The sequence below is a fragment of the Stegodyphus dumicola genome, chromosome 11 (assembly GCF_044657685.1).
Source record: "Stegodyphus dumicola isolate Sdum_Otavi_A_Nest chromosome 11, ASM4465768v1".
NCBI lineage: Eukaryota > Metazoa > Arthropoda > Arachnida > Araneae > Eresidae > Stegodyphus > Stegodyphus dumicola.
In genome coordinates this window covers 64,597,919-64,622,081 of record NC_140778.1, presented here as the reverse complement: position 1 = coordinate 64,622,081, position 24,163 = coordinate 64,597,919, and the positions used below count along the sequence as shown (strand labels likewise).

Below are 24,163 nucleotides of genomic sequence, written 5' to 3'. Positions count from 1 at the left end.
AACGGCAACTATAACCCGGCTCCCAAACGGAAGATCTACTCATCGGACAGGACTCTACGCAGCAAATGTCGCCGAACTGCGGAAGGACCACCAGCGGCGGAGGAAAAGATACAAGGAAAATTTGAACGGCCAGCAACGAGATCCAAGCAGGAACGAGAGAGAAGTGTCCCGGTTCCGCAAAGACCAGCGGCCATCAAACGGCCAAGACCACAGGCAGAGGCGAAAAAGAAGGTATTCAAGGGTGACCGAACTGGAGGGAAAAGAAAGTTCCTAGAGGAAGGAACCGAAGGGCGAACCCGCACAAGAAGGAAGATCAACCAGACCGTAGTCTTCGCTACCTTCCAGGACTGGGCAGAGAAAAGAATGTCTGAATATCACAAAGATAAGTAAAATTTTATGTTACTTTGCAAACTTAAGTTAATCTTTCATTCTTACTGCAAGTGGCAGATTTCAAGAAGTTTTACCTCATGGGAGGTCTACCTTTATCGCCAAAAGGGCGAGAAATGAGTTGTGACCGATTTTCTTATGTTGTTCAATTACTCGCGCGTAAAACTAAAGTTGATGTATAATAGCGTTGTGTAAAGACTTAAATATTGTAAAAAGTTATTGTATAAATTTTATTTAAAACATTCTGGCAAGAAAGAAGTTTTAGTCTGAAAGACTTTTGAAATGTAGTATTTCAATGTAGAAGAATTGGCACTTGCTTGGAAAAGAATAGAAGTTAACAATGTACTACTAATGTATGTTTTAAAATGCGTAAAATTAACGGCATGTTAATATGTTCTTATATACAATGTGAACTGTTATTTTAAGCGTTAAGAAATACTGGGATATGGTAAAGTGAAAGTAATGCCAAAAATTTTAAACTTATTTGTGTGACTGTAGAAAGGCCAAATTATTGTGAATATGTGTTAAAGGTTGAATGAATGTAGTTAGGCTCTCTGACGCTACACTTCAGAGTTAGCCACTTTCAGAATAGTACCTCAGGGTTTAGAGATGAAGATAAGGTGTGTTACGAGGTCTTGTTATGTTAAATTTTAACACGTTAGTGTTTTGATTGTAGGCGGCAGTGTTCAACACTTGTACATAAACACATTCGTGTTTGGTGTTTTCTTTTACAACACATGTCAGAGAGCACGGGGATAGAGAATTAAAATAAAGTCATGAATGAAACAAGAATGTTAAGAGAAATATAAATATTCATGTTACTTGCCATTTAATTGTGTAACATTTCATTAAACTAGTTTTCCTTCCAGATCTCTGGAAGGAACCAGATTTCAACTAAAAGCTCCTGTTTAGATGCAGTACAGATGAAAAGTAATTGTCCATGGAGCTGATAATGTAAAAACAATTTTTTTTTTAATTTCTAGTTTCTAGTAAAAAATGTTTGTAAAAGATTGGCCTCGCGCTAGATTCTAGTGCTAAAAGTTTTCAACAAGGTCGTTTTAGACCTCAGTTTCAAACTAATTAACTCTGTCGGGAAGTATGTAAGGATCTTAAGTTTTACTAACGTTTATTTTATTTTAAATCTTTACTATCACTTATTTTCTAGTTCCGGCCAGAATTAAAAGCTTTAACTTATTTATGCAAATTTGTCTGGCGAACGCCAAGTACCTTAGTTGTGGCTTTTTGCCAAGCGAGAGAAGAGGAAGGAGTTAGTAGAAACAGGCCGCTTTCTTTAGCAGTTTTTACTCGGTTGCTGGTTGCCTTCCAGGCCAGAGGTTTAATCCTCTTGATAATTCTAAACGTAATGTAGTGTTAACAGTTCTCTGTACTACATACGGCTTCCTGTTAATATAGGGCCAATCTTCCACGTAGTCCCTTGTTTATTATTCCAAAGTTAAGTTAGAGTTTAGTTAATATTTTTATATTCTTACGTTCAGACCACAAGTGGTTGGTCTCTGTATTCCGAAGTCCGGAAATTATTGTAAAGAGTGAAAAATAAAGGGTTTCGTATACCCTTCCTGTGTATCTTGTCTACTTCCCACATTTATTGAACATAGCTTTAGTAAGCTCCCTGTTCCGAGTCAGGTTCTTGAATGTTCCCAAAGCAAGTAAGGAGAAACACTGAACCTGATAACCGTTAAGCTGCGGTTTCGCCGTTGCCTTTCGCACACTTTTCGGTACATCAGACTGATATACAAGTCGTATAGGCGATGAAGCAAAAGTCGCCAAGTACAAGACTCTGTAACGTTCCCTACGTTTCCTGTTTTCACCAATTGGAGCAAACAGTAGAAGAAACGGTCTGTAGGCTTTGTGAGTATGCATGCAGAGTGGGCCCACGGTCTGGAAAACAGATATAAGGGCACTGCAGGCGATGGCTCACTAAAGGGCTGTTGCGCCATTGAGTTTTTTTAATTGTTTAAAACAAATATTATATAATTAGCAAAGCAAAAACATGAATAAAGCGTATATATGTATAAAGCAAAAACATGCTCTTCGATATACATATAAGTTTTCAACTGTTTTTCTATTAGCTTAAATTTCCAATAATTTTAGGCCCTCTCTAAATTCTTTATCTGGGGTGGGCATATTTTCGAAAATCAAAGCAGCTTTTAAAATGCGCCTGTGCCATAAAATTACGCGAAAATTTATTTCTATAAAGCACTATTTACATACAATTGAATCGTTCCTTTCATTCAATGTTTCCTAAGAAGGTGCATATGGACTCCGTGTTTGGAATAAAACCGAAACAGCGACTCATGGTGTTGGAACATCACATTATTCATTTAATCTGACTTAATATTAGGATATTCTTCGGAGAACATTCAGAATTTTGTTCTTAAATGTTAATTTGTTTCTACTTTAAATCATCTAAAATGCTTTTCATTTTTCAGAATAATCATGGCCATTCTAGCTTGTGAATGAAATTAGAGCCGGCCCCAACAAATGAATATGTTGTATTATTTGAATTACTTTTGGCAACTAGACCTGCCGGCAACAATTTTGCGTAGTTGGATCGCAGCGTTTGCGTGTGTGAGGTAAAGTTTTGCCATTTTGTCAGTATTTCGACACGAAAGGTAAGTTTATATTTATGTTGAGGTTTATAAGTATATCTAGAAGCTAATTTAATGTTTTTGTTGTTGATTGAGTTTAATTTGCTTTTCTCTCAATTGAAAAAGTTATTAAGCCTTGCATTTCTTTCTTTCTTTTTTTTATCCTAATGGCAGCCATTTTATTCATATAGCGACCGTCTTTTTTTAATATACTGATTTGATCTTCATCTATGTTTCTGAGATGTTTTTTAATCTTCCTAAGTAGTTAAGTGTTTTTAGTAGCACGTTCTCATGTTTTTTTTAAAATAAGGAGCCAATTTGTTATGTCATGCTCTGGTTTCTCTTCATCATACGAGCTAATCTTGCGCCTTTTGTTAAGGATTATAGTGTAGAGAAACATTAATGTGTAAATAATTTTTGGAATCGTCACGTGATGGTGGGATATTTTGAGGGATCTGTAGAAGAAACTCTTTATTCATTATAGGCTGATCTTGAATTTGCACATATGTGTATATTGATTTTTATTTTTTCTCAGTTTTATATTTATTTTTCCAAATAAATACTCACAGTTTTTTCCCCACTCAGGTCTTGCGCGGAAAATGTCAGCTCCAGTAAGTACTTTTATTTATCGTATTTATCATAGTTAAGAAATCTCTTCTTGAATTTGAATGTCTTGTATTAAGCAGAATTACATTGAATAATTAAGAATAATTACTTCTTAATAATTAATTAAGAATGCGATAGGTGGTATCTAGAAAGGATTTCTTGTTATAACAATCCCTGTTTTAGGCAAGGATCAAAAATATAATATGGACTTTTTTCTTTGTGTCTAGCTTACTCATATATTATCAGTACGTGTGAAACTTAGCATCATTAAAATTAGGAATATAAGTGGATATTGAATCTAATCGACAAATTCTTCAGTTACTTAAGAAATCAAGTAGTATATATTCGGCAATAAAGTACTTTAAATTTTTTAGATTCGTGGTCAATTTCTTTCTTTAATATAAAGGACCCTAATCAAAAGTCTCTAGTCTCTCATTCAATGTGTTATCTGTATTTAGGATTTACCCAGATGTTAGTTGTTAGTGTTCCTCCACAGGGTAATATAGGTATTCTGTATAATCAGAAGTATACCGCTAGGTAGCTGCTGATACGTTATAATGGTTAGGGTAGCCGACTGCAATACTGAAGGGCCTAGATTCGAATCTCGGAGAAGGCATAGTTGTAACTGTTTTTTCGTAGGAGGCAAAGGTGGCCGACCTATTTGGTGCCTTCACAACAAAGTGACTACTACTTCTGCCCTTAGTAATGGCCAAGCTGATGTCGGTGGAGGGCTCACCATTAGGGGAAAAAATAATACTGAATAATAAAAATGTCAAGATTATTAGATATATGTTTTAAGGAATTTATGAAGTCTGCAAAAAGACATGTATGAAAAAAATTGGTACTGTTATCCGGACTGGATTCAGTAATGTATGTGCATACACACACATACATACATGTATAAATTATCAAAGAGCACCGAAAAATTTCACTTTTTATTTGAGTTGATTTTTTGTAGTGTGGAAACTGATTATAAAAATCAAGCGTTTTAAATATCTTTAAAAATGTATTTTAGCATATAAATATGATGAGGAGAACTTAATTTCCAAAAGAAAATATTTTGATAAAAGATAATTATTGGGCCAAAAAAGTCATTGAAAATATAATCCTTGAAAACATGTAGGCTTTACTTCAGCAAAGAACCCAGTAGCATTTTGTGTCACCGAGCTTGCCAATGATAATGGTTTTAGCAATATAGGGTTAAGTTTTGAAATAAAACATGATATTAAGCATATGTAAGTTAAATTTAGCATTTTAAACATTTTGTTTAGTATATAATTGGATATTAAGTTAAATTGAGCAAGAAATTAGCTGATTAAACATATTAAGCATATGCAAGTCAAATTTAGCTTGTTAAACTTAATTAGTGCAATTAAATTCAAGCATAATATTCATTATATACAAGTGAAATAAAAATGGTTAAACGTGAATTTTAATGCAATTAAATTTAGGGTGGTAGAAAACCAGGATGTGAAGCATATGTAAATACAAATTAGAATAAAGTAATGTAAATGTTAATAGTATTAGGTCGGCTGCATAATCTCCCACTTATTTGGCCTGTTTTGTTTGGCATTTTTATGAGATTAATAAGCACAGCAATTATATCCGAGCTGATTTTATGTTTCTGGAGGAGTGTGAATTTCGGAGCATTTTCGCACATGCTCAGTATGTGTTTTAAATTGGGAATTTCTGTTTGGTGTTCTTGGTAGTAGGTAGTTATTTCAAACAATCCTTCGAGAATTTAGAATAATAAAAAAAAAATTTAAAAACTTAGGAATTATTCTTATATGCTCCCTCAGGTCGGCAAACGCGGCGACAAATTTCTCGCCTCAACGCCGCCTTATTACTACCTAAATTTTTTTCCTACATTTTGAACTTTTAACCTAAAATGTCTGCAAAAACGCGATTTTCGCACTTCCAAAAACCACGTTTTGAACACAAACAATTTAAACTAAAAAAAAAAAAAAAAATAAATAAATAAAAATAAAAATAAAAATTTAGATAACAAAAATATAAAGTTTCTAACCAAAAATATTTGATAAGAATCCATGTACACAGCGATATTTTTTAACTTAAAAAAAAAAATCACAAAATTGCACAATCTATGCAGCGAAGGAATGTACAAGCTATGAAGATTTAGCTGAAATAAATTAACGTAACAACAATAGATTTCAAAGAATACCATGTACACAGCTTTGTGTTTAAACTTTAAAAAAAAATCTACGAATTGCACAATTTAAGCAGCGAAGGAATCTACGAACTACGCATACCTCGCTTTAATAAATTAACATAACAAATATAAATTTCAAGGAAAAAAAATCGGAACTACTCTGATATGCGCCCTCCAGTCGCCAAATATTTTTGGCGAGAAACTTCACGCTGCCATATTACTATCTAAATTTTTTGTCTACATTTCGAACTTTTAGCCTAAAATGTCTCCAAAAACGTGGTTTTTCTCACATGCAAAAACTACGTTTTCAACATACAATTTAGCTAAAAATCCGAAACAAAAACAAAAAATTTAGATAGCAAAAACGTAAAGTTTCTAACCAAAAATATTTGACAAGAATCCATGTACCCAGTGACATGTTTTAACTTTAAAAAAAATCTACGAATGGCACAATCTAGGCAACGAACGAATCTACAAACTATGCACACCTCGCTTTAATAAATTAACATAACAACAATAAATTTCTAAGAATACCATATACACAGCATCCTGTTTAAACTTTAAAAAACATCTACGAATTGCACAGTCTAGACACTAAACAACAAAATAAACTAAAATAAATTTCAAACAATTTAAAAAAACAACAATAACAACAGAAATTCATACTAAAGAACCAATGAACATAACGTTCTACAAAATAAGAACAAGGATAAAATAAAATGCACTTACCATTAATTAATGCGTTTTCGAATAGTAGAAATATAAATTTCATACCGCCTTTAACATGCCGCCACGTAATCACTATCGTATTTACATGACAGCCAGACACACTATCCAGAATACTATGGTTCACAAATAAATAAAATCACAAATCCTTACTTCTATCATGCACTGCCATTAAAAATAATCTCCCAGACCCTCTTTCCACACTTCCAAATATCCACTACCCCTCAACAGGATAGCCACAATGATATTTCAATTCAACAACTACCATTTTATCTTTCCCTCCCATCTTCTCAGACACAGAGGCGAATCAACCAGCTCCAGCGAAAGATTTTTCAATGTCAACAGGGTTGCCATAGAACACGCGATCATGCCAAAAACCAGCGCAGAACACATATCGCCACATTTGGTGAAATTAGGGCGTATATTAGAGTTGTACCAAAAAATCTACAAATTGCACAATCTTGACATTGCGCACTAATCAACAACAAAAAAAAAAAAACTAAAATAACTAAAGTAAATTTCAAACAATTAAAAAAAATAACGACAGAAATTCATACTAAAAAACAATGAACATAACATTCTACTAAATAAGAACAAAAATAATATAAAATGCACTTGCCATAAATAAATGCTTTGAACAGCAGAAATAACAATTTCAATCATCACCAAATTTGTTAAAAGCATCTTCTTCCGCTTCAGAACAACAATGGAAAAATATATAAACCACCAAATAAAACTCCAAATCGCATTTCCAATAATAAGTCGGCAACACCGCTCTAGCTTGCTGCCACGTAATCTCTATCGTATTTATATGACAGCCACATTCACTATGCACAAAACTGATACTATGTTTCACAAATTAATGTTCAAAACTTCTAAATACTTGCAGAATTTCCAGCCACCCGAAAAAATAGTTGTACCGGGCACGTGACTAAAATTTTGCCAACAAGTCATAAATCTCTTAATTACCACATGAACCAACTAGCAAATCCAAGTTTCCACATGAAAAGGGTTGCCATAGAAACCAACATCCCCCCCAAAACTATCGCAGAACAGAACTCGCTATTGCGCCAAAAACCAGTGCAGAACACATATCGTAGCATTTGGCAACCTTAGGGTGCACATAAGAGTAGAGCCAAAACTTATATCTAACAGTACTTCATCTCTTTCAGTTTTTTATGGCCATAAAGAAGGCCTGTATTTTGTTCAAAAACTTGTGCTGTAAGTAAATTGCCGGAGACTTAATACCCTAAAAGGATGTTACTTTTAATTTTGTTTATGCGTGGATGCATCTGGTTCTTAAACCTTACGTTAAAATAGGTATTCGAATATCCATGATCAGCTAGATTTTCCTTTCGAGGACTATCCCCTTTTTTTTCTTTATAATTTTACTTTCAGAGGCTGCCTGTACAATTCTGTGCATTGGATAAGTGCACCAGTCGTAATTATGCAATTTGTTGATGCACAATCTGATGCTCATAATACCCATGCATGCCAAAGAATTGGCAGATTTCTTTGCTCCTGATGAAGAGGGACAAGTAACTATTTGTCCTCAAAAACCGATACAATTTAATGTCTAACGCAAGGTTGTTGCTATGTTAATTTTATATGCAACTATCTTCAGTCTCATTTTTACAAAATATTTGTGACACATTTCACTTAGGCGTTATTCTCTGTCTTTTTGTTGGTGCCCTTTGCCAGACTAAACTTGGCATTGCTATCTGTGCCCATAGAAGTTTAAACATGTTATATGAAACTAAAAAAAAAAGTCAGTTCTAGTAAAATTTCAGATAGGTATTAATAATGAATACTTAGTTATCAATAAATCTACATTATGAAAAAATTCAAAACATCATGTTAAAGAAAAGTAGAAATGTTTTAAAACATCAAATTTAATACTATTCTGGTGCAAGGGCTCTCGTTCAGAGGGCAGAATTTAACCTGTTCCAGTTTTATATCCTGATTAAGAAAATAGACCAAATTTGGAAGGAAAATTCTAACCTGTGGAGTGTAAGGCCTTTTTTTCCCATTCTTGAGTGTGCCTGTAAACAGTTTTCTTGCAGAAGAAGTAATTTCCTTCCCCCTATTTGTTTTCTCTCCTTCATTAATAAATTGCTTAACGCTCCCTTTCCCCTCTCATTTGTTGTAGGGGTTGAACAGAAAAGCCTTCATGTTTTATAGAAACCTTTCTCATGCCTGAGTTTTCTTGTTCAACTGAATTGATGTACAGTAAGACCCCGCTTAACGCTGTTTCGTTTAGCACTGTTTCGGTTTAGCGTTCTTTTATTTAACCCGGGGATTCCACGAAATCGCTCGCAGCATGCGGGGATTCCCCGAAATATTATGCAGCGATAGGTTTCAAATACATATCCGAAAGAGTGTACTTGTATTTCTTGTTTGGTGTGGTATTGTACAGACATATTTTGAAGGGGTAAATGTGGAAGATGTCGAAGAAATAATTCAAGAAGCAGCGGCTAGTCTTTCTAATGATGAGCTCAAGGAATTAACTAAACAAGAAGAAAACAAAAATATTGACAGCAGTGATTCAGAAGAGCAAAAAGAACTTTCGATGGTGTTTGTAAAAAGGAGTTTGTCTACCATAACTGAAATAATGGATCAATTCATTGAAAATGATCCGAATTTTGACAGGAGCTCAAAAGTAAGGCGTGGTGTTAGAGATGCTCTATCCGTTTATCAAGAACTTTTAAAAGAAAAAGGCAAACAACATTAGATGCTTTTGTCACAAAAAGGCAGAACACTGAAAACGCGGAAGGCTAACTAAATATGACTGACTTAGAATTTTATTTGTTTTTTTTTTTTAAGAATATTCGTTTTCTTATTTATATTTTGTTTTTATTTTTGCAAGAAATAATAATGTATTAATTTGGGCTTTAAGAAATAAATGTTTGGTTTTATTTTTATTAAAAAAACATACTTTTTAAATTTAATACCTAATCAATTTCCTAGCCATCTTTCCCTAACCCCAATATTTACATGTAAAGATAGCCTCGTTTAGTGCTGTTTCGTATTACGCTCTACTTTGATGGAACGTATCCCCCGCGTTAAGCGGGGTCTTACTGTAATCTAAAAAGTAGAAATTGCAGGTCGCAATTTCCACCTCTGTAAGAGATAGTTTCCTTCTCATCTACTGTGTCATTAATTCCATTTTCTACAAAATCTTATGTTTCTATTTCATTCGTTTTACTACAGTTTTTAATTTTTGTTTCATGCTTTTTATGATTACATTTATAAATACAGAATAATGTAGTGCAGTATTAGTTAAACAAAATAAATTATCTATTACATTTCAAAAATTGATTTCTTCACAGATATTTACTGAAAGAAAAATATTGTTTCCAACATACTAAATAGGTAAATGAGAAAATCCAGCAACCACATTGAATGGAACTGGATAGGAAAAAGGATGAAAGACGATAATTTCTGTTTTAACTGTTAATTAAATGAGCAATTTTAATGACATCTTATGAATATTTCAGTATTACAATTTTGAATGAAAGAATGTAAATGGCTTTCATGCATCTGGGCTCTGGCATTCACCATTCTTACATGTGTATACAATTTTGTTAAAGAAATGAAAATATGCTTAAATGCATTTGCGAGAGTCGCTTAGTATATGGATGAGTGTTGTTTTGCTGATAAGTAGCATCTGAGCAACTTGATAGCATAGGCAGTGTATCCAGCATTAAAATATCGTTCACATAAACTGTCACTTGTGTAATCTTCATATGCTGCTCAACAACAAATGTCGGATCACACTACTCGCCTGGTCGGCTTCACACGTATTCATTGGTCATTAGCACCGAGACCGAATCGGAATTCATTGCTGAAGATCACACATGCATATGTAATCAATCGACCTTGATTTTTAAACTCCTTTTTGATGAGCTGTGGAGTTCAAATTTGTTATGCACATCATTTGCAGATGATAATGAGGGTATGGTAAAGGGAGTTTTATAAAATTCGATTTTTTTTAATGAATGTTCAAATTTTTTTTGTGCATATTTATTTCCATATAAAGAACAAATTCATTTACATTACAAACATTTTACAAAGCATAAAATATCCTTTTAAATAAAATTTACATGAAGTTTTTAATATAATTTTTTTTGAGAAATTTTTAAAAATTGATAGATTTTTTTTTGTTTGATCTAAGAAAATTATCAAAAGTAAAACTGATTATTTATTGATGAAAAGTTAATTTTTCAATTGAATAATTTGAATGATAATGTGACAAGTAAAAAGATTAAAATAAAAAAAGAATTTAAAAGACAAAAGTTTTTATAAAGTAAGATTTTATTCAAAATCCATATTGAAGCAAAAGGGGAAAAATAATTTATTGTATAGTTTAGTGGAAACAAAAAATTTATTAAGTTCCATTGCAAAATGTTTGGTTTTATAACATGAAATAATAAAAGTGTAGGTTCATAAATAATAAAATTATGTAATCAAATCGCATTGTCAAAAGTATATGATTTATAAATTTATCAAGGGCACCCCATGTTCTTATAATGCATGATATAAATTTGTAGATGAATATTGTAATCAGTATTTGATCTAATATTATCCATTAAATTATATGAATTATATTTCTCCTTTTAATTCATTAATAATTTTATGAGTTATAAATAAATATTTTATAAAATAACCTTTCTAAAAACTGTTCTGAAATGGAAATTTTCCATTCCCTTTTTGTATACATTCATTTGCTAACTGGTGATAAATTTTTTGTTTTGTTTTAGCCTGTGTAAGGCTTTTATCTCAAAACATTAAGATTTCTCTCTGCTGACAGTCATTACCCATTGTCATGTCAGTATTGTCTCCTTAGGCATGTGGGGGGAGGGATAGACAAAAATCTGAGCTAGGCATTCTTGGCATACCTCTTCATTGTAAAAAAAAAACACAAGCAGGCCTATATTCGAGGGTGTTTTTTAAAATAACAATTTTCCATAGGCACTCCCTAAACAGCAGGCAAGAGTGAGATTATCCAGGACAGAACCGTTAAAGGTTTAATGATTTCAGAGGGGGATGGCAGATGCAGCTAGACTCTTATTTAGCTCTTAAGTATTTAGTATTTATTGATGAATATAAAAAGTTACTTTTATTCAAGGTTTGGTAATTTATCAATGTTTTCTATACTTTCAATGTTAAACTTCAAGGTTTGGTAATTTATCAATGTTTTCTATACTTTCATTGTTTCATTGCTAAAATATGTTAAAAAAACAATCTAAATCTCTAATTTAGTATTTCAGAAAATGTCACATAATGTGTTTTAGACTTTAATTTGTATACCCCTGATTAATGCATTTTGAAATTATTAGAGTCATTTTTGTTTATTTCCAGAAAACAAAAATTTTTGTTGGTCATTTGCCAGACGGCTGTACAGATGATGATCTACGTGCTTTGTTTTCGAAATATGGGTCAGTTACAGAGTGTGATGTAATAAACAAATATGGTTTTGTTGTAAGTATTAGATTATTTTCAGTTTCATGAGGGAGACCTGTATGTAAACCAGATATGAGAAGGTAGTGTTACATTTTCTGACTCAGAATTTTTTTTTTAGCATATGGCAACACCTGAGCAAGCTCAAGAAGCTGTGAAGAATCTTAATAATTACAATCTCATGGGATCCAGCATAAGTGTTGAGGTAAGTTAATATATATTGTACATACTCTGTACATTAAGTATGTTTTATGATTGAATTGTATTATTATTTGCAATTTTTTTTTAGCCTTCAAAAAGCAAACTACATCCAGAACCTGGTGCACCAGGTCGAGCCAATAAGCAAACTGTCTTGAGGTAATTTTGATTTTTTTAATTCTTTTTTAATGAAACTAAAAGCTGGAAAAGTAGAATATTCTCAGAAAATGAGAGAAATGTTTGTAATTATTTTTGTCATTAATTGCGAGAAATGTTGATTTAAATTTGGGATATGCTTGCTTTTGCAGTAGCTGAAGCACTTTCATTGTATATGTATATGCTTCACTTATCATTATTTCACAAAAAAGGGGCAGTTCATGTTGCCTATTGATAATGTAGGTTTCATTTCAGATACTAGTGACCATGCCATATCTTGAAAGTATTAAGAAGTTATGAATAAAGTTAAGTAAATGAAGTATGTCTTGAATTGTGAAATTCATTTTCTCAGGAAGAAAATAGTAATTGCTCAAATTATTATTGTTTTTTTCCCTCCCCTAGACTCTTAAACCAGTGTAAAGAAAACATAATTATTTCAAGAGTTAGCATAAGCAGGCATAAATTCTGTTTACTGTTTCTTTAAAATATAATTTGAATGGCAGAAAATCCAAAATGATTTTTAATTCATGTATCAGCTTATATGTTGTTCTCATAAGTTAAATATAGGACAAAAAATGACTACCCATTCCCCCTACAGAAAATACTAGTCACTGTATAATGTGTTCTTGCTGGAATTGTTCATTCCTTCTTATAAGACATAACCACACCAAAAACCAAAAATGATAGTAGGAAAATAAGTAAAAAATGTTTGGAAAACTGAATAGCCAAATCTATTCGGTAAGCATAATTTTCTGGTACTTCAAAGTAACACTTGATCACACTCAACTCAGGCAAATGCAGTTTGCTTAGTATGGGCTCTTTCACAGTTGTACTATCCCAGGGTAATGTGTGCTGATAATTTTAAACACATGAAGTCGAAAGTAAGTCGTGTGTGATAGCATTTCTGTACTAAAGATCGCAATTCATTCAAGTAGAGCCCATTGATGAAAAGTTGGTAGTGTTTTCTTGGAAGGTGTAACCCAGAATGTGAGCCATGTTATCTGTATGCGTTTAGCCAATAGAATGATGAACTTATCCTGGAAGTAATGGATTAGAGAAAGTGTGACACCATTTGACATGTAGGAAGTTAAATATAGTTAAAAAGAAAAAAAAAAAAAAAAAAACTTAAGCATAGCCAAAAGTAAAATTTAGATTCAGAGTTAGTGAACTCAAAAGAATTAATTTAAATAACAGAGTACCACAAAGGGTCTTGCTGTTTAATAGCTTTTGCTAACACAATTTAGGTGTAGCATAATTATATTATTTAATTCTGAGTTTTGCAGTCTGTGTTACAGTTCTAAGGCCCACAAAACTTATTTTGTGTGTGGTAGGTGTATATATATATATACACATCCGCTACTCTGTTACCCGGTTCACTGATCTCAGTTTTTTATTCTTATATGTAGGTAAATTGTGCATTTTTTGCTTTTTTTTTTAAGTGTTTATGCCTTTAGTTAATTTGCATGCAATCGTTGTAGAATTATCAACAATTTAAAAGTTTAAGTGGTCCTAAGCCTAATGAGACTGCCATTTGTTTTTATTTGAAACTCTTAGTATAGTAAATTAAGTGGGTGTTCTAACTTCAATGTCTTTATGCCCATTGGGACCAAAAGTTAATTTTGTATGGCAAAATGTTGTCTTTTTGTCCACTGGCTAAATTACTCGTTTTTTAATAGACTTGTAATTTTAATTGTAAAAATTATCTTTTTAGTTGTATTTGATGTTTTAGGTTACTTAAGATTTTTGTTATTTTACAAATTCTAATGAAAATATTTTTTTTTTTTTTTTTTCCTCTTTACTCTAAAGTAAGAACTGAGTTGATTGAATAAGAAGTATATGTGATTAATTGGTGGAAATAAGTTTAAATGAAGTGCAACAATAAATGTTTACAATTTATGTAGCTTTAGAAAAAGTTTTGATGTCCACATTGTATATTTAATTCACAAATTTCGGAGTGAACATAAGAATTATATGATTTAGACCAGAGGTTCTCAACCTTTTGACTAACGCATATCATCTAAACAAAAATTGAAAACCTTTAGTACCACCACTACAAAGTACTACTACCACCACCACTCTTGAACAAAGCTCAGATCGCATAAATTTACGAGTGTTGGAGAAAAAACTGAATCAGGATGTTGGGGTTTTAATTTTGGGTTTGGGGTTTTACAGTTAAAAATACTTTGTTTCTTTGCATACCACCTATTTTTCTATTGCGTATCACCGGTTGAGAACCCCTGATTTGGACAATTATGACAAAATTACAGTAGTTTAGATTTCGGAACATTTCTAGTATTTTGTATTATCTTTTTTTGATGTTGAAGTTAGCTTAGTAACTAGGCAAGATATTAGCTTCGCCAGATTGTTGCATCCTTTTCTGTAGAACTTTCTGTAATATATTATCATTTGTGATTCTTGAATTTTTTAATACTTTTTTTCCTTGAAATAAGTTATCTCCAAAAATCCATTGTTAGTTACAACAATTTAACAAATATAATTGATGCTAATAATAACTATTTTTGTTAGCCATCAGTTTTATATTTTCCTTCCAGATTTTATTCTAATGGGTTGAACCTAAGCTGTTCTTATTCTTTGTTAAGTGTATTGGGGCTTCTCAAATTAATTTTAATGAATTTGTTTTTAATTTCTTTTGTGTCAGTGTTTCAGTAATAAATAAAAAAATAAAACAAATTTTATACATATTTTATGTAATTTACCATGAGTGAGTCCACTGTGTGTATTTGTTTTTATTTTTCTAGTTTAACAGTATATCTATAAATTTAAGAACTAATGTATAAGCTTTATTTTTATCCAGTCGCAGAGGATCTAATGCACCTAGAAATGGATATGGCCCTGTTTCTCGCGGAAGTTTTGGTGGTGGTTTTCCCAATGGTTACAGACGTTTTGATGGGCCACCATTGGGTGGAGATTCCTTTTATGATCGGCCATTTGGATTTGGCCGAGAAAGAATGAGGCCATATCCTCCACCCTATGAGCGACGAAGCCCAAATATGCCCCCATTGCGTGATGATTATCCACGAAGGCCACTTCCACCATTGGCGAGTGTTGATCCATATTCAAGGCCCCTGCCACCCTTGAGTATGCGAGACGATTTATATGAGAGAAGACCAATGCTTGAGCGTTCTGATTACCTTTATTCTCGCAGGTCGCCTCCTGCACCTATGAGGTATGTATATTTTGTTTTGGTACTTGCGTGTTAATGGAGGATTGGCTAACTTGGGAGATAATTTGATACATTTAGTTTTTCTCTATTTCAGGTGGAAAGTACTTGGCAAATTGCTTCTAAATAGCTTTGAAGGTTATTTTTAACCTCGATCTATAATTTCTACCATTACACAAACAAGTGCGACTTCAAATGGGTAGTTGCTATAAGTCTCTTGTGCCTCCATTTTGAATAATTCAATACCCAGTCGATACTTTGCGTATGAACTCCATGCATGACCATCATTAATCGTACCGCGTTCATTATTTGATAGATTCAGTAGAAAACTCATGATTAAACTATTAAGTCAAAAAGAAAGGAAAAGAAACTCCGTTCTGAAATTTAGGAAGTTCAAATGGTTGTAATAGTGAGTAATATGTGTTACTGTGCCAAAGTTGACAACTATTCGGTCGTTTTTGGGGGGAGTTGTAGCCTTTTCTCCATTAACATGCAAGTACTATTTTTCCCATTTTAAATTAACATCAATACTGAATTATTTAATACAAAATTTGGGCTTCTGTTTAACTCATTTTATTTTGTTGCAGATCTTCTTATTGGTATGACAGTGTGGCTAATGGGTAAGGCACATCCTTTCCGAAATTTTTTAAAAATTAATTCAATTATTTGTGCTATATTTTCTGAATGGCTGGTATGTAAAATCATGTAATGTATCATATTTGCATGCCACATAATGTAATTTGAATATATTGATTATTTTGCCATTTGTGGTGTTTTTTAAGGTGATTGGCATTTTTCCTAATTTAAGATTACTTAATTTTTAGTTCTGGATTCAAAATAGTATTATTTATTTACTATAAAATCATGCTGCTGATGTAACTTCAGAAAGTAGTCAATTTATGTATGGCCACTTATAATTATTTTTGTATTAAAAAATTCATAAAATTGTGTCAGTTTTAGTAGCTGTTTAACAAAATTAACTATCTTAAAGTTATCCACATGATCTTAGAATTCATTCTGGTTAAAAAAAAAATTCAATTATCATAGTTATATTGTACAAATACCTGACTGATTTGCTGTATGCGTCGATGAATTCACATTTCATTCCTAATCAGTCCTGTTTCAATTTGTTCGTTTTTCTTGTCTGCCAGAGATTTTCTTACCTGATGTTTCTGTGATAAAAAATATCGCCTGAGGAGGCTTAATATTTATTTGCGTTGAAACATTTTTGATTTAATTAGTTTGCAGGATACACCAGTCATACCTTGTGTTAGTGCATTTAATTATTTTTATTTATTTATTATGACAGCAGAATATTGTTGCATAATTCCAGGACAGAATTAATTGCACACCTTGTAAAGTATCTGAGGTTATTGGTTTTCTTAAGGTATAGAGCAGTTATGTGGGAGAAAAAAATATCTACAACTGAAGGCCAATTCACATCTGTGCGTTTGCAAAAAAAGTATTAACCAATGAGAAGAGAGTTTAGAGGTGGTATTTTTCGGATGGCCAGAGACCACGCAAGTTGACTCAACTTCCAACTTTTTGCTGCTTTCTGCATCAGTTTCGGGAATCTCGTTTCGAATGTTCAGTGTTTACTACAGTTTTTAAATCAATATGCATTCAAAAATTCTTGAATAAAATATAAAATCAAGTGGACTAATTTTAATTAAAAAAAGGTCAGGTGATGATTAAAAATATGTAAATTAATACAATAAAGTTTTTTAAAAGAAAATTCTGAGGTTTATAGAGAGTAATATTAACCATAATTATCAACCATAAATGAGATATGGTTGATAATTTTTACATAGAAATCGAAAGCAGTAGATTGTTATAAAATATGATAGGCTTCGAAATTTCGTCTTTCGAAAAAACTTTATTTTGAATTTTTCTTAAAATCTATGCAAATTTAAGGTTGTTCTTATGGGCCTTGTGTTGCGTAATGAATAAACCTTGGACTTTGGAGCCAATGACTGTTCGTTCAAATCACCCGAGTGGAGTTGTTGTAATGAAATTGGTATTTAAAAAATAATTAATTACAGAAAATTTATTGCTAGCTTCAAAGCGGTGCAGATACATATTCGGCTTAGTGAAGGTTAATAACCAGTTTCCCACTAACAATACTTTAGTGCTGAGATAGTGCATTGGGAACAAGCTTCAGCGGATTCTGTGTATATTTGTATGTATGAAGAGCCATCTAATAGGCATTTTTGAAAACTTTTAAAGTGAAAATTTTCCCCCTAGTGTGAATTGATGCACGTTATGCATTTTATTTTGCTTTTCGTGCCAATAGACCACTGTGAATGCAGCTTAAAACTGATAATCACACCTTGTGTGATAACCATAATAATATGTAACAAGCAAGTTTATAAAACAGTGGGCTGTTAACCAATGAACATACTAAGGTATGAAATATTTGTCTGGTAAATATACTGGCAGTCATTATAGAGATAATAATATAAGTGGCCATACATTTATTATATAATTCAGCTGTGGCAGTAGTAAAAATCTTTTATTAAAGTAAAAGATTCTTTTCATTAATTTAAAATGGCTAGTCCTCTCTATTTCTTTCTACTAAAAAGCCTTAAATGCTGTTCAAAATAGAAATTTTTAAGTTATGCTTCATTTTTGAATGAATGCGTAAAGGAAAAAAAAATATTTGTCTTAGATCTAATTTATGGTAAGCATTCAATGTTTGTTTGGCAGATTTACAATTCATATTGCTCAGGCATAATTTCCTCCGTAAAAACTTTTCCAATGAAAATGGCAGAATTTGAACTTGTATGAATTATTACAGTAATGCAAACTCTTGATTAAATTCCACAAAAAAGAAATATATTCCATGTTATTTCTTTGCTGTATGGATATCTCTAAATATATTACTTTTTGCAAATAGTGTATGTTTGAACGTGTGCTAGTCCAATGTATATCTGCAGTGAGCAGATTTTACTGTCTCAGGTTTTCATGCTGATGATTCTATTTGATAACATAGTCTGATTTGTTCTATTTATCTCTTTGTTGACCTGTTTACCAGTAGGAACAAGTTTTTCTAGATTTTATGTAATTTCTGTGTGGGGCATCTTTTCACAATTTTTAGAATGTTATCATAATGGTAGTATTGTTTTGCTATGAAGGCATACCTTTACTTAGGTATCCAGTGTCTGTTTTGCCATAGCCAAATAAACTATTGTTACAAAAGCATAGCTGCCAACTCTGCGATTTTTTTCAATTCTCGCAATAGATTGCCAAATCTCCCAGTTTTTAGCTTTCAGCCTTTATTTTTTTTCAACCAATAAATAAATTTGATTGAATGTATAAAATTTAATATTGAGCAAATTCTGTTCATTTTAACCCTAGTGATTTTCAGAATATTTTTCTTTTAAAATTTGATTTTATCTAAACTATTTTTTCTTGTTATATCTTATTCTTTTTCTATTAAATTTCATTTTATCCGAGTTGTTTTAATCTACTGCAGGCATATGTACATTTTTATGTGAAGATTCAACCAGTGTTTAATCATTTAATTTTTGCATTTGTTTTTACTTCAATATATGATTCATTACTAATTTATCTAGATAAATATTGCATGGTAATTATTAATTTTATTTTCATTGTATTTAAAAGTACTTCTATTAATAAAAGCTTTTCTTCCATATATGGGATTTTCTCAGTATAACTGTAAAAGAATTTTAAAATAAAATTTGCCAAACAGTATGGAATTTAGAATATCTAATTAAATACTAATATATTTTCCACCATAATTGTATTACAAATAGTTTAACAACTTGAATCTTGCATTATAAAATCGGGGTATTCTTTGAAATGGCATTGCCGTGCAGTGTGAAAACCTCGGGTTTTCAGCTTTCAAGGTTGGTAGCTATGCAGTAGTGCCTTTCTGTCATCTGCAATTGTGGAATTTTTTTAAAGTTTCTTAAATTAATAAGAAGTGTTACATTATGATTTGTAAATTTGCCCTTGTTTTTACTCATTGTCAAAGAAATTGCTTACCATAAATTGGATGTTAAAAATTTACTTTGCTGTTTATGATTTGCAGTTTTACCAGCCACTAATATATCTGCATGTATCTTTGTGCATAAATTATTCGCCTTCTGAATTTTTATTTAATCTGGAATGTTGAATGGGATACTTTTTTAAAACAATTTTGCTTTCTATCTGGTTTAGGTATGATGTGAATTCAAAATTGACCTTTGAGAAAACATACAATTAACTTCTATCCATTTTCTCTGTTAAGCAGTGTTTTTTCCCCTTTGGTGGTTTGATGTGTAATCCTACTTTCCCTCTCCATTGCTATCTTGTTAGTTAAATCCTTGAAATATTTTTCAAACTTTAAAACATTTTTAGAACTGTAACCAAGTCCTTTTAAATTATATTAATCTTTTCTTTGAGATGCATAGAATTTTTGCATGTTCTTTTGCCTGGTTTTGCTATTTTAATGTAAATTTAATATCTATGTTTTGTTCATGGATGCGTATGAAGTTATAACCTTTTTTTATTTCATACTCATATCCGGTGATTTGTCTTTAATTTTGCAAATTTCCTCATTAGGTGGTTAATAAAATTTGATGACTGTCTATTTGCATAAAATTAGGCAAGGCAGCAACTTTGTGTTTGACATAAATTTCAATAAAGACTATCAACTTTTAGGGCAAACGAGTGAGGGTCCCTCATCATTTGGGGGGGGGAGCATTGAAGAAAACATTCCACTCATAGTAGTAACATAATTATCCTTGTTCTTCCATTTCATTCTTTTATCAGTCACAAAATTGAACAGATTCTCCACAAGTTCAGTTTTCAAGCCATTTTTTAGCTGTATCTAAAATTAAAGATTCCATTTCTAACTTTAATTTGTGGTGTATGTCTTGTCAGTGTGGTTTAAGATATATGGCAGAACTAAAAGAACGTGGAAGTTTCACATAAAAAACATAGATCACATTCACTTAGATTTGTTTAGTTAATGGCTTTAATTCCTATCTTGTCATTGTAATGCTACTAAAATAGTATAAAGTTAATCTTTTTTCATTTTTTCGCTTGTATCTGTGGACAGTGCTATTTTCTTGTTTGCTTTACTTTTTTGTTTTGGTATAAGTATGACCATGGTCTCTTCTTTTCTGTCTTTTATTCTTTCCTTCTGATGATAAGAGATCTGTATGTGTTCATCCTCTAAATCGATAGTCTTACTTAAAATCTACTCCAAATGCAAGGTTGTTACTTTGCCTAATTTTATGTTTTACTGTAGTGTGTATCTTTTTCTTTTATTGACTATTTATTTTAATTTTTTTGGAAAAACTAAGTAGGTAACCTGGTAATCATTTTTCATCATAATTCAAAGATCTGATAAAGTATTATGTGAAATATGTGCGCTAATTTTATTTAAAAAAATCGACATGCGTCTTTCGCTACTTATCGATTTTTTTTTTATTCACAGCAGCAGCCGTGCGCCACCGCTGTCTTCGACTCGACGACCGACATATTTTTGAAAAGACAGGGAATCGCGCCGCTCTGAAGATCCGCTCAAATATTTCCATCGTCATTTCGCCTTCCGCATTGAATGTACCGATAATTTTGAGCGTTTAAAAAGATCGCTGTTTAGGAAGTGACAGTGATTTTTAACGTTTATTTGTAGAACATTTGAAATGTAAATTTTTTTTTAAAACTTTTATAGTGTCGTCTTAAAGTACGTTCTGTGTGTAGAAGTTTTGTTGACGGCTTCCAGTGAGACATGTCTCATTTTTTTTAGTAGTGTGTCTTCTTCATTGTTCTATGTACTTACTTACTTTAACTGTTAGGGAATGTAACCTGGATCGTCTGTGGCTGCATTCGTTTTGTTTTTCGACGTGTCTTAATTATTGGCGAATAAAAAATCTACAAAAAAGAACAGTGTGCGATGTTTTTATTTGATACCGAAGGTTATAATCTCGAATCAGTTATCAGATAATTCCTTAAAGTACTTCCAGAAAATACTGAGAGTGATATTTAAAACCTTTTTCTTTTATTATGTAGTAATTGCTGTTTTGTAAAAGACTTTTCCGTTAAGAAAAAGAGAAATTTTATTTACAATTTTAGCCATGAGTAAGTGTTTAAAAAGTGTAGTTTAGTTAGTTGTAAGAAGCTTAATGTAGAATTTATTAAATGCAGTATTCCGTAATATAGTGTAATTTTTTCGTGTGGTTTATTTATAGTAATGAGAACTTTTGGAATTTTGAATCGAGTAACTTTTCTTAATTCTGTACCTGCCATCTTCCATTGTGCATACCACATGGAATTTTTTACTTCAAATTTGGTGATAAATATTTTATTCTTTATATAGTTTTTAATTGCTTTCTTTATTAAGAAGTCATTCAGATTTTCATGCAGTAAATTTTTATCTTCAAAGACTTGAGAAGTTTATAAACTACTGCCTGGAAACTAATCATTAGTTTGTTTCGCTTGTGTTTCATTCATTGTTTCAAATCCTTAAAAGAATTGCTAGAAACTTCTATATCAATAACTTTAATAAGTGTGATCGTAGGAAAATAATTTTCAACTAGAAACATTTTAAAGAAATTTTTCATGAAAAATTGGAATTTAACGTGAATAAATTGTGTGTTAAAATCTATTAAAAAAGAAATCCCCATATATTAGAGTTAATTTTAGGCCTTGTGGATTTTTCCAAGTTGGTAGATAGACTGTCTATGGAATTATTGCTGAAATGACATTAAATAGACGTTTATTTGATTAATATGTAATTAAGAGAAATATTGATAATAATATATCCAGAATGTGTCTTTTTGAACACATTTTTTAGCTTATTAGGAATCTATTGCTTTCATAAATTGTTTACTGTTAATAATTTGCACCTTTTTGGGTTTTAATAATTAAAAAAGATGAAATTTTGTCTTAAAATGCAACTAAATATAAAAATGTGTAAGGTCTATGTTTATTTTTTATGTACTTGAAAAATTTGTAATAAGAACTTTCTATATATATATATATAGAAACTATATATATATATATATATAGTTAATTTTGTAGATTAGTTGATAATATTATAAGCTTATTTACTAGTCAGAAAGTCAGGTTATTTTGTTTAATACAAGAAGAATGTTTTTCCATAATGCTGTCAGAAAAAAAACCATACATTTAAACTCCTAAGCATATTACGTGAACTTTTATTTGGCAGCATCAGGTACCTCAGCAGAGATATGATGTGTTAAAAAAAAGCAAGACAATCTGAAAGTTTTCAGATTTTATAGATTTTATATTACACCTAAAAGGGCTTTTTCTTATAACTTCTTTTTTTATGTTACCATTATTTATTAAGTATCATATTTTTTACCTAACCACACAAAAATTCAGTTCAACAACATCACAAAATACCTAAGAAGTGCAAACAGTATATTTTTAGAATTTCCGATAGACAGTCTTGTGCACTGGATATAAAAGTATTTTTTCTGTACAATGTTCCTATTGCGTGCTTTGAATTCCTTAAGTTTGTTAATCGAAAATTCATTGAAGTTTTACAGAATGTGAAATAGACGACAGAACTAATTCAAAATATGGCCTTCTGTGTTTGGATAGAGAACTCTCAAACCTTTGATTCAAGCAACTCACATGTAATTTTTTTTAATTAACCACATGTTCTTCACTAGTGTTTGAGGAATCTACTTGTTAAGCTATGGCTAATTATAGGGCAGATAATCTGTATGATATCTGATTAATTTTATTTTAAAACAATTAGTTCAAAAATGTAGAATTACAATTTATGCGATTTCATTTAAAAGCAAATTTTACTTTAATTGAAAGTACCAACAATGTTGTCTACAATTTGAAATAATTTTTAAGCATATTTAGTTAATTAAAACAAGTATTTTTAAAAGAAATTTTGCATTATGCCATCAGAAAAAGATGTGTATACTGTTTTTTTTGTATGCTTTTCTTTTTAAGTCATGCAGTTTAAAAATGTAGTAAAAGCTCAAGAAGTGCGGAATACGTGTAAATTCCCGATGGTTTGATGTATAAAAGCTTAAATGAATAAAAATGTCCAGTCCAAAAATTAAAAAAAAAAAAAAAAAGTCATGTCAGTCACCAGCTTCTAAAACCTGTGTGAGTTGCTTTTTAACTAGTACAATTAGAACTTTAAGCTATTAAGTTCTGATTTGTGCAATGAATTATCACCACCACCATTATTTAACCATTAAACAGATAGACAGTACTTTTGAGTTTATTTTATCTTACCACCTGGGAGTGCTTGAATTAAAATATAATAAACCTTGATTTACCAACCCACCTATGCCTAGTTTCAAAACAAAACTTCCTTTCCCAACAGGAGTAAATCAGGCTTTGTATGGTACTTTAGGCTGCGTTCAGATGTCAATGACACAGAAGCGTAATCATAAGGAATAAAATGCGAGAATTCCTTTCACATCTGACACGGTCTAAGCCGCACCGATGTAGAGAAGCTGAATTTGTGGAATGTGTCTACAGCTTTCCCGCTCTGTTTTTCCATTCAGGTTTTGTGCATTCGCTCTGATTGGTTGACGCTTATCCCTAATTAGCATAAAGATGAAAACTTTGAACTTTATGCCAAGAAACTAGATTTAGGTTTTTTAGAAACTATTTTTGGTCCTTAAAAGTACTTAATTTCGGCCAAAATTGACTAAAGGTTCTTTA

At 31.4% G+C, this 24,163-nt stretch overlaps 1 protein-coding gene and 1 pseudogene across 6 annotated transcripts in view; both read left to right on the top strand.

Moving 5' to 3' along the window:
* The first annotated feature begins 2,896 nt into the window (after window positions 1-2,896).
* The window catches only part of LOC118189504 (RNA-binding protein 4.1-like), a 66,276-nt gene continuing 45,009 nt past the window's right edge, over window positions 2,897-24,163 (top strand). For 3 of the 6 annotated variants that reach the window (XR_004758283.2, XM_035360125.2, XM_035360127.2), the window contains exons 1-7: window positions 2,897-3,020; window positions 3,582-3,607; window positions 11,860-11,979; window positions 12,080-12,163; window positions 12,248-12,315; window positions 15,128-15,499; window positions 16,081-16,113. Coding sequence is in view for 5 of the 6 variants with exons in the window: in XM_035360125.2 (XP_035216016.1) it covers window positions 3,596-3,607; window positions 11,860-11,979; window positions 12,080-12,163; window positions 12,248-12,315; window positions 15,128-15,499; window positions 16,081-16,113 (689 nt within the window). In the remaining variant the exon portion in view is untranslated. Of the gene's footprint in view, window positions 3,021-3,581; window positions 3,608-11,859; window positions 11,980-12,079; window positions 12,164-12,247; window positions 12,316-15,127; window positions 15,500-16,080; window positions 16,114-20,939; window positions 21,390-24,163 lie in introns of those variants that run through there. The other 3 variants (XM_035360126.2, XM_035360124.2, XM_085826761.1) reach the window with 3 other exon arrangements.
* On the top strand, window positions 3,325-3,434 carry LOC118189506 (U5 spliceosomal RNA; annotated as a pseudogene).